Below are 11872 nucleotides of genomic sequence, written 5' to 3'. Positions count from 1 at the left end.
ATACAAAAACAGCAACAAGCCTGAATAAAACTGTCGGAGGAACACACACACACACACTACCACACAGGATTTCTTCTTTAAAAAAATTAAAAATAAATAATTTCATTATTTATTTTATCTAGTGCTAAATATTCTGTTCTTATTTGTATATTAGTAAGAATAATATATTTTTTTACATAAAATGACAATGTTTTAATATCCCAGCATTTTTGATACAAAAACAGCAACAAGCCTGAATAAAACTGTCGGAGCAACACAGAGACAAAGAAGAGACACACATACATCTTGCTATCTTTGTGAGGACTTCACACACACAGTGCTCACAGCATCTCTGCCTCATTCTGCTGCTCCAGTTTTTAACACCAGGCAAAAAAAATGCATTTAAAACAGCTGATGTTAACTTTAGATCACAGTTTGAAACGTACACAGAAGAGAACCAGCATCACCACTGCGGTCACAGCAAACGTGATGTGAGCAGTGTCTGGTTCACGTGATGGTGGACGGCTGCGCTCGCTAAAACGTTCAGCGAGAAAAGACCAAAAGCTTTTTTAAATTTTAATCCAGCAGGGAGAACAATAGAGGTGTTTTTCTATGCCTCATGTGAGCAGCTCCAGCATTTTTAAAAAGAAAAACAACGCGGACACGCTGATTACAGTGCGGTGCGAAAGTGAAAGTAAAACATGTCGCAGCGCTTCCGTCTGGAAAAGAAACTTAAACACAGCTGTTCTCTCTTCCCTCATATTCTAACACAGAGGGTAGAAACGGCTAAATTAGACAGTTAAAACACATTTATAGTTCATAACTCACCCTTGTTGTTGTTAGCACTCTGTCTCACAACATTAGCTGCTGCGCTCGCCCCGGGGTAAGGGGCGGACACATGCGCTCGCGTGACCCAAAGAACGGATCGGCCGAACGGACAGTGTATCGGCCGATACCGATACAAGGAAAAAACGCAAACATCGGCCAAAAATATTGGCCAGCCGCTGTATCGGTCGACTGCTAGTTGCTACAACAGCCAACAACCCAGACTGCAGAGAAGAATCTGATGTTTCTTAAAATTATTGTGCGTCACTATCAGAGAGATGAAGAAGAGTCGAAGTTCAAATAATATTGTTCCAATAAACAAAGACCAGAGAGTTTTCTTTGTTGAATAGTTCCCCTTTGATGTCACTTCCTGTTTCACTTCGGTTGAGCCAAGTTCAAAAGAAAATATGCCAGTTATGGGACAAAATGGGTAAAATTGTGTGTATTGTTCCAACTTACTTAAATATAAAGATGTTTTCTTTGACTTTTTGCATTTGAAGAACATGCCTGTCACAGGCACTTTAATGCCACCAGTCAGTCCGTTCGGTGCTCCTCTCCGCTTCAAATATGACGAACATTAAAAAAAATAAAGTTCTGTAGTTTATTTATCTATCAACACAATTTAAAACTTGTTGTAAAGCCTGAAGTCTGTAATTTTGACACAGTTTGGAACAGATTTTTACAAAGAGCAAATCTTTCCCACATGTGACTTGGACATGCAGGCATCCAGGGACTCCAGGGCATTAATCATCAAATTAATCGTTATCGGCTAAATYCCACAATTAATCATGATTAATTTTTTTTGGCAATATTTCCCAACCCTACTGTGCTATAACCTTTTTTGTGTGTGTTGGTCATTTAACCTCTGCAGCCATCTTGAACTATAGCTCCTATATCCTCAGCTGTAGATGTGGACTCTAAAAATAAAATCAGTGGCAAAGTTTGAAAAACATACCTTGCGTTGAGAATTAGCTTCATCTTTTTTTTTCAGTATTTAGTTTGACAGACGCACGCTAAAACATTATCCCCCTTTGGTGACGAGCGGCATCACTTACCTGCGTTTGATTGTCACTGATGTGAAGAAAGTAGTTCGAAGGCAGTCATATAAATACCATTAAAGTTCTGAGGATAATACCTGGAGCTTGAAATGTTTAGAAGCTGAAGTTTGTTACAGTTTTTCAGCTCTGAGTGGGAGGACAGACTCTGCACTGCAGTCTGCTTCAATCAAAAAAAAAACTGTTTGTTGCAGAGGAGAGCCAACAAAGATGTCTACACTTACCTAAATGTGTTTTTAATATAAAGTATTGGCTTCCAACAGATATAAAAACAAGATTAAGATGCTTATTGTGTTCCATTTTGTGCTTTAATGATATTGTTTTGTCTTGTTGTACATCCAGCACACCCCCAGCCCCCATAAAACGAAATTACTTTCCCACCAGCTTCTTTAGTTTAGCTCAAACTCCTGAAAATGAAAATCCTTTGGTCGACATTTTTATTTTCAGTGAGTTTGATGAACAACAAAGCCCTCGTATGAGCTTATATTTAAATTTCCGTTTGTAATATTGTTATTTTTATTACTTGTGTCGTTTCACGTCTTTCTTACGGTGTAATCTCTTGTCACGTCTCTAATTCAGCACGTTTGGTTGGAATGACTCAGAGGCTGAAGTGCTGACTGGTCATTTTAGTTTATGGGTGTACTGCTCCACATCTGACACAGTTTTTGGAAATTGAGTTCCTTTTTTTATGCAAACGCCCAAGGTTAAAAACGGACACCACCCTGATTATTTTTCGATGTGAAGTCAGCACTTTAACCTGTTCTAGCCCCCGTTTCACTTCAAATTAAATGAGTTTGAGAATAAAAGCGTAACGTGTACAGGAGCGGAGCTTCTGCTGCTTTGAACCTAATTTTAGGTTAATTCGTTTTATTTGTCACAGAATGTAAAGGAGTGAGAGGCGTTTTAAGAAAATTGATCCACATGCTCAGATGTCAAACACTCAAAGTTGGAAGGCTTCTTATCGAAGGTCATGAGGATTCCAGTTGATCCACGTGTTCAGAGGTCATGAAGTCCTTCTGACCTCACGATTGAAAGCTGGTCTCCTTGCTTTGACAACCAGAAAGCAGATCAGATTTTATTAGCCAGCCTAATTCATTTAGACTTCAATCACTAAGTCTTTTTCTTTTTTTTTTTTTTTTTTTGCTCAGGATGCAAGGCAGAAGTTCCGCTCCGTTCTGGTGGAGGCCACGGTGAAGCTGGACGAGCTGGTGAAGAAGATCGGCAAACCTGTGGAGGAATCGAAGCCCTACTGGGAGGCCCGCCGTCTAGCCAGACAGGTTGGTCAACAAGTCCTGCTCGGACTATAAAAGCAGCTCCTACCTGGTCATTGGCTCAATTTTATTATTTTACCGCAGGTGTTTGTCAAACCAAGTGTTGACACTTACTGTGTTTGACATTTTTCAAGGCCATTCACAAATACGTCACAGCTTCTTTTTTGTCATTTATGGTGTTTTAAGATGACGTTTTCTTTCAACTTTATCACCTGCCATCATGAAAAATGGTTCATCGTTTAATTGTGTGTTTTATTTGCTAGCAAATATATCCTGAACCACCAGGTGGATTTTAATGAAACTCTCAATCAATCGATGTAAACTATTTAAAGTGCTTGTAGCTGTGTTTCCATTACAAATGTGCGCAAAACTTTGTCGATATTCTGCTAATGTCGAAAAACAGTTTTGCAACTCTGATGTTTCCATTAAGTAAGAAATGCTATTAAAGTCACGCGTGAATACGTTTGTTCTCGCGATAAGTCATCACAAACATGGCGGCAATGGATATAAACACATAGCATACTGCTACTGCGACACTAGCGCTCATCATCAAAGGAGGCATCGGCGTCTTTTATCGAGTCTTTCCAGCAACAAGGCCCTAATTAGGAGCAGCTACGTATGCTGTGTTTTTGAGAAATTGTAGTCGGTGAGTTTACTACTTTTTACTACTTTTGTGATATTACTACTACTTTTACTTCCTGTTTTCGTCTTTGTCATTGTCTTTTTCGCCAGTAGAAACAGCTGGTTGTTGATCACGTGACTCCTGTGATACGAAAAAAGTGTTTCCATTGCAGTTTTGTGAAAAACACCAATTTCGATACAGCCGAAAAACCACCTCTTCCTAGCACCAAACATTTTGTCGAAAAACGTAATTTTTTTTCGAAATTGACGTGTTTCCATTGAGCCAATTTTTTTTCCAAATTCTATTTTGCGCACTTTCATGGTCAGTGGAAACACAGCTTGTGACATGCTTCTCCTTAAAATACAAAAAGTTAAAGAAAATATAGTTTTGTTTAGGAAACTTGGCATTACCCATTTGTATACATAACTGGCCTATTTTCTTTTGAACTTGGCTCAGCAAAAGGGAAACAGGAAGTGATATCAAAGGGGAACTCCTTTAAAAAAAAGAACTGGTCTTTGTTTATTGAAACGTTATTATCTGAACTCTTTTGTTTCTGTCTGATAGCGACTCAAAATAATCTAATGAAGCATCAGATTCCTCCCCACAGTCTGGGCTGTTGAGCATTTTAGCATATCTCTGTTTACATGCTGACATTCCCCTTTGACATCACTTCCTGTTACTTCACATGCAAATATCTCGACAACTGTTCATCTCAGCAGCATGAAATTTATTTTGTAATATGTTCTCAGTGTTATCTTTCCAAAATGGCATTTGTATTATTACAAAAATTATGACGTCACAGGCACTTTAAGGTACCACTGGGCTACGAGAACCGCTTTAACGGGGGGAGTCTCCAAAGTGTCGTGCAGTCTTATCGCTTGATTTTGAAATTGTTCAATAAATTTGACAGATAAACATAGTCCTTGTGGGCATTTCGGTCCCGTCTCCGTTTTCTTGCGGAACTCTCCAACTCGTCTCAAGAGCACTGGAGCTGTGTTTGGACACCTGCACAAAAATGTACCCCGGTAAACTAAATGTAGAAGCAGCTGTCAAGTTCAGTACAAGGTGAGCAGAGGTGGGTGTGATGTGGGTGGAAGCGAGGAGGAAAATGATGTGCACTCCCCGGAAACAGTTTTGTAAAACATGCACACAATAATAAGCCAAGATTTACAAAAATTGGCTGCTAAAAAGGCAGCCGTGTTGGCCCAGTGGTCACTTGGTTGTAAACACTGAGTTTATTGATACCGCAACTGAATTTTATAAGATTTTCTCCATTTTTTTCTCAGTTTCTTTAGCTTTTTAATGCTACTTGTTAAAACAAATTCTACATTAAAGGCACAGTGTGTAGGATTTGTTGTTTTCAGCGACATCTAGTGGTTGAGTGGTTGAATCATCCTCCCTGGTCCTCCCCCCACCCCCAGCCCCCCACTTCCAAACGCTACGGTGTCTCTCAGGTGTCAAAAACCTTTGATAATTCCAACCACGATGTCTACCAGCAGCTTCAGGGCTAGTGATGTTTCAAGTGGTAAGATTATGAGCTTTAATAAGTAAAATTATCCCAGCTATGTTTACATGCACAATTTTTTTATTGGATTGAAATATATTCAGATTAAATAATCTGAATGTACAGTTTACATGGACTCCATCCGATCATGAAAAGTGTTTACATGCACCGGAGTTTTAGTCAGAATAAAAGTCCAGGCATGCACAGTGTTGTAAACGTTCAGCTCTACTTCCGTGTTACAAACGTAAACAAAGCTCCTCTGTGCGCTCAGGACGGACCCTTGTCAGCTTTTAAAAATGGTAGAGACATCGTTACTCATCTCCTCGGTTGAGCTGCAGATGAAGCAATACGTGCTTTTTATTTTTATTTTTTGCGAAGCAACATCTGCTGTTTGCCTCCTTTTTCATCTGTTAAGAGAGCATGGAGGAAAAGTTCTGCACGGTGCAGCGCAGCTGGAGCGCTGCTGTCCCACCTCCTCTAACTGGGTGAATGAAAGTCAGCAGACATGCACACACAGGTCAGTTTTCTACAATCAGAATAAGATGATCCGATTAAGTTTTTACATGAACCTCATTCCGATTATCAATCAGCATAACCCACCCTTTTCATTCGGATCGAGCTCAATCAGATCAGAATAATCGGAACGGGCTGTTTACATGACGCATTTTTATTCCGAACGGCCGTTTAATCCGATTGCTTTTGTCCATGTAAACGTAGCTATTTGACAGACAACAAATATTACGTTTATAGTATTACAACTAAAACCGTTTTTGACGCCGCCACCGCAGTTTGTCCTTCATGAGCCTTCGTAGACAAGATGGCGGCTGCCTGTACTGGCGACCCTTGACCATGGAGATATAAACAGCTTTTTATAAGGTAAAAATAATAAAACAAGGTCTTTGTCTGCAATGATTAGACATGTTTTTTATTATTGTCATTAGTGATTATCTCAATTTCGGCTAAAAGAATTGACAAAATCCTACACACTGTGCCTTTAATGTTGTGTATTACTAAAGTTCTCACCACTAACAATAATTTCAGCCCACAAGTTTTACTTCTCTTTTTCTCTCTCCCCCGTGGTGAAACGCCTGCGTGATGTGAGTAAATAGCAGAGGAAGAAGCCACCTGCACGTCTCGATAAGAGGCCCGCGCAGCTGCAGGAGCTCTCAGTCGAAAAGCGCGGGGATCAGCCGAGGCTCTGAAGGCTTTATTGTGTTGTTTCTTGGCTCTGTGTGGCGAGATGATTCATGCAGGCCAATTTATCAAGGGCATTCGTATTTTCGCAGCGAGATAAATACATTACTCTGATCACAAAGGGCCATTTTCAACTGGGTGCTGAAACACAGGCGATGGTGAAAGAGTTTCTGTGAAGTGACAATGCAGCTGGACTTCCCCGTTTTCAAGCCTCTGTGACCCGTTTTAACCCGTGAAAAAGATTCTGTGAGAGCGTTGCTGCTGTTGTTGCTTAAAAAGCCCATTTGAATACAAAAAAAAAAAATGAATAAGAGTTCTGCACAAAATATTGAAGAGGAATTCTTCAGTGTTCACATTTATTCATCTGTTGGAGTCACTGCAGTTCAAGATGGCCACCACAGCTAACAGATATTAACCAACACAAAAATAGTCAGTTTTGCAGATATTGAGCTAAAATTTGTAGCAGCTGAGAGTCATCCTTTGCACCAATTTTTATCTTTTATGCATTTAATTTCACTTGTGCAACAGGTACGGCCCATACAATTTTTTTAAATACCTTTTTTTTTAATTCATAACGAAATTTTCTCACAAAAATAAGACTTTGGTTGAAATAAGGCACGATGCATCAACAGGCTGCACAGCTCGTGCTGAATTCTTGCTCTGCCTGTCTGGTCACCTGCTGTCCCAGTTTTATTTTAGGCCTCTCTCCATGTTTATACAGTAAGAATAAAAGTGGCTGCCCACTTGTGCTTTTATACCCCATATAAAGAGGTAATAAAACGTACGTCTCGCCCAAAAAAAAAAAAAAAACTTGAGACATTTATAGTTTGGCTTGTGATGGCCCAGTTTTCCTAAGGTCCAGATTGTGTCCTATATCTTGGACTGGGAAAGTAGGTTTTAAATTTTTAGCCTTTTTTAATCCTCAAGTGTTTTTTTTTTTGTTTTTTTTTTTTGCTTCTGATGTTAACATACGAGCTAGATTTCATGAGGTCAAATGACATTTTCAACTATTAATAAATGTTTTTTTAAATATCTCAGGATCATTTGTGCAGAGATGAGTTTAGAACAGTTATGATTAAGATAAGTACTTTGAGTTTATAATTAGAACAACTTTGAGACAAAGAAATGAAGCAGTTTGATGTGGTGAAGCAACAGATCTTTACCTGTTTGTTAAAGTATTTAAAGCTTCAAATGAGTTATTTTTCTTGTCAAATGTGAAGGTTGTGTTTGGTTTCAGGGTTGGGTTTGATTGAAACCACAACAAAAACTCTAGCATCTGAAATTTACCACAAAAAGGGTTACTCCCTTTCTTTAAAGCACAAACTATTTCAATGTAGTTTTTTTTCAACCATTCAAAGATCAAAGTGTTTGTATCAATCAGGAGTTGTATGCTCTATGTCCATTTTTTTTAAACTTTTTGATTTACTTTAAGAAATCTTTTCTATAAGATGATACAGACTTTCTCAGTTCATTCAACAACTCTCTGATATCGAAGAGTACTTGCTTGTTCTGACTTTGATAGGTTAATGAAATTAGCACAAGTTAAGTGGTGTACTCATGTTTGTGTGCAATCATGAAGAAAGTTATTCCAACATTTTAAATGCTCATTTACTTTCAGCATTCACTCTCTTTGACTGCGGTCACTTTGGCACTACAGACAGCTTTTTAAAGATAATTGTAGAGGAACCTGTTGAATTTTATTATTCATTTGATAGATCAACATGTTCTCTAAATGTTTCCCACCAGGACAGGATGTTATTAAGCTCCATGCCTACATAAAATCATATTGTTTGTTTTTTTCAACTAACTTTGTTTTAATCCTGAATCTATTCACCTTGCCTTCATTATACTCTGACATTCTCATTGTCCTTATCGTGCCTTATTTTTTTATGGCTGCAGACTGAAGTGGAGCTAGTTTTATCTTTATAGCACATCTCTAGTTTTTTTATTTGTGGTGAAACCACAAAGGACTCTACTGGTGTACACTTAGGGAATCATTGTTCCATGGCCGCTTCATGAATGTGTTAGTTTAACCTGATTAATCCATAATAACTTCTAATACAGTGTATTTGTGTTGTCTTATTGTTGTATTTTTTCTTAGTAATCATGCAGTTTGTAGGGGGAAATGGAGAAGCAGCTGTTTAAACTGAGACAGTTTGTGAAAAAAAATTTTTTTTTTTGTTTTTTCACTGACTGTGTCAAATGACTCGACTAAAACAATTTTCAGTTTGAGAATCATATAAATTATTTCTGTCACAGTTGGGCCAAACTAAAGCTGTTCCCTTGATGTCATTTACTTTGATTTGTTGGCTAAAGAAAAGAAACACTGAGACTCTTTGTCACTGTTGTTTGTAGAGCTCCGTTGCTCACGCTCTTTTCATTTCACAGCACAGCTGGGTGAGATGGTTTAACTGCTTATTAATAAAGTTGACCACAGGAGATTAGATGGAAATGCTAGTGTTCTGTTATATCATTTGGCTATTTCCAGTAAAATACGTTTGTGTAGCTAAAGGCTTGAGTATGGCTTCATTTAGTCTTTTTGTGCTTTTCTTTGATCGTTGAGTTTTCTTTTCTTTTAACAAATTTCCTCTTTGTTGCTGCTCTTTTGTCCTTCGGTGTTTCTGTCTTTACATTTCATTCTCTTCTGTACTTTTACTATTTTAGTTTTCCATTGTTTTAGTCAGCCTCCTGGTTTGTTTGTGTCATAATTTTATATCCTTTCTGAATCTCCTGATGCATCTCAGTAATCCAGGTAAAACCAAAGCCACTGGGACATCATGTTTAGAAACATGTTTTTGTTTTTTTCTAAACATGATGTCTCAGTGGCTTTCAAACCCCAAAACGCATTACGGCAAAGGCTGGTTCACCCCAAAGATCCGGTTCCCCGGCACAAACAGAGCAATGTTGTATATGCTGTTAAGTGCCAGGAGGACTGCGACCAGTTATACATCGGGGAAACAAAGCAGCCACTGTTCAAAAGAATGTCCCAACACAGACGAGCTACATCTAATGGCCAGAACTCTGCAGTTTTCACTCATTTACAGGCCAGCAGTCACTCTTTCAGAGATGAGGATGTTCTCATTCTTGATAGAGAGGAACGTTGGTTTGAGAGAGGAGGAAAAGAAGCCATTTTTGTGAAGAAAGACCGTCCATCATTAAACAGAGGTGGAGGCCTCCGTTTTCAGTTGTCCCCCTCCTACAGTGCTGCCATTGCCAGTATCACTCCACCCACTGTTAACAATAGGTGTTAATTAGGTGTCCACGATAGCCATGTGATGTGAGTATCAGTCACATGAAGGCAGTGCTTAAAAGCCTGAATTATGCCTGAAACTCTCAGACTGAAGAAGTCTCTTGGAGGAGAGACGAAACGTTTCATTAGAGAAGAACCCGTCCAGAAGACCTATACAATTTTTTTCTTTTTCCTTTCTGAATCCCTCTTGTTTCGTCCACTCTTAAATTTCTTACCTCCTTTTTTCAGTCTTTTCAATCCAGCTACACCCTTTCTCCATTATATTTACACATTGTTAAATAGTTAGGATCTGCAGGTTGTTACAAAGCAAACTCTTAAGCAGATGCAGAATTGTGACAGGTACAGTCAGGGAGTGGCAGCAGGTGGAGATAAACTGTTAACGTGGTCTTGACTTTAGATAAAAGATAAACCCTCAGACCTGACACTTCTGGATGTAATCAGCTGTTATTAGCTAATAATTCATGTGAGTCATTATGTGGAACTGTAATAAGGATTTGCTGCAGTTTGGTTTTGAAAATGTTCTTAAAAGTCTGGGAATTTTAAAGCACATTTTAAAACATTTATTTTTATTCGTTTTTCTCCATCTCCATCTTCTTCCACTCATTCGTAGTCGGGTCGCGGAGGCAACAGGTCCAGGAAAGCTCGTCCTGGGGGACTCCGAGGTGTTCCCAGGCCAGAGAGGATACATAATCCCTCCAGCGAGTCCTGGGTCTTCCCCAGGGCCTCCTACCAGTGGGACGTGCCCGGAGCATCTCCTAAAGGGAGGCGTTCAGGAGTTGTCTTACCCTGGATTTACACTACATGCGTCTCCACTCGTGTGCAGGTCGCAGCTGTTCATTTGTGTCTTAATTTATACAGCCTCCGCTCCGGTCCGACAGAGTGTGTGGAGGAAGGAAATTGTGCGATAAGTTCAGTGAGAGGGTGGAAGTTACAGCAAAAAATAATTAATTCTGTGAAAGATGAACTCCAAACACAGCTGAAAACATTGATATAAAGGCTTTTGATATCTATGTTGAAACTGTCTCGCTGTCGTCTTTCTGAAACTTCTGATTTCAAAATAAAATCCAAGTGTATCGTGTGTGTACACATATGCTTCATGCTACATGTTTCTATCTGCTTCCCAAACAGAACGATACATTCTGACAGCATTTGTGTAGAAATATATCCACATATTTATTAAGATAGCGGGATTTCGACATTATTCTGACAAATTATGCTGCCTAATAGTGTCTTATTTTGAAAATACGGATGTTGTGCTCGTTTATTTTCCTGTTGGTGCGACGTAATCTTTAAAAATTGCCTCCGGCGCAGCTCCGGCATCCGGCAGAAGTAGGATCAGATCTAATTTTGACGGATCGCCGTCCGCTCACCGCCACTCAACCTCTGCCATGCGCAGCCAGTGCAAACACTCTCATGATTATAATGTGTACGTATTTGCTGTGGAGGTCGGACCGGAGCCGAGCAGAGCCGGAACGCATGTAGTGTAAATTAGGGGTTAATCAGAACCACCTCACGTGACTTCTTTCGATGTGGAGGAGCAGTGGCTCTACTCTGAGCTCCCACCCCATGATTGGAGATCGGAGCTTCTCAACCGATCTCTAGGCTAGGCCTGTCGCGATAGTCAATAAATCAATTAATTGCACGATAAGTTATTTTGAGTTCGGTAAAAAAAAGAGGACGATAAGTTTCATTTTCCTGCTTGTTCGTTTACTTCGTCTCTCTCCCTCTCTGTGCTCCGCTACACAGGAGCTCAGCTGACTCCTCCCGTCTTGTTTTCTTAGTGTCGGGAGGAGTGAACACTCGCGTTAGCGTGAGAGCTCGTAGCAATAACAAACTAAAGAAACGTTTCAAAGCAGAACGCAGCTGCTGCAGTGCCGGAGCAATTAGCAGAGCCTGAAATTCGCTGCAGGGAGACACAGAGAGAGAGGAGGAGAAGGAATGGGGGCTGAAATTCCCCCAGACCCGCGACAAACTCGTCAAGACTTTACCTGTAGCTCCCAAAAATAACAGGAAACTTCAACGCACCCACCCAAAAAAAAAAACCTGTAGCTGTCCCAGCAACTCATGAGGAAAACTCCGAACTGTCTGATTTCCTCCCCCGCAGCGCTCTGCTTGTCTCCTCTGACTGTCCCATCCTCACACACACACACACACACACACACACACACACAC

General features: G+C 39.8%; 1 protein-coding gene across 1 annotated transcript in view; it reads left to right on the top strand.

Moving 5' to 3' along the window:
• sh3bp5b (SH3-domain binding protein 5b (BTK-associated)) overlaps positions 1-11872 on the top strand; it is a 40433-nt gene that overhangs the window by 5388 nt on the left and 23173 nt on the right. Inside the window, exon 3 of the mRNA XM_014021617.1 lies at positions 3008-3136. Within this exon, the coding sequence (XP_013877071.1) occupies positions 3008-3136 (129 nt within the window). The remainder of the gene's footprint in view (positions 1-3007; positions 3137-11872) is intronic.

Source organism: Austrofundulus limnaeus, unplaced genomic scaffold (assembly GCF_001266775.1).
Source record: "Austrofundulus limnaeus strain Quisiro unplaced genomic scaffold, Austrofundulus_limnaeus-1.0 Scaffold299, whole genome shotgun sequence".
Taxonomy (NCBI): Eukaryota; Metazoa; Chordata; class Actinopteri; order Cyprinodontiformes; family Rivulidae; genus Austrofundulus; species Austrofundulus limnaeus.
This window is presented reverse-complemented; position numbering and strand designations above follow the sequence as displayed.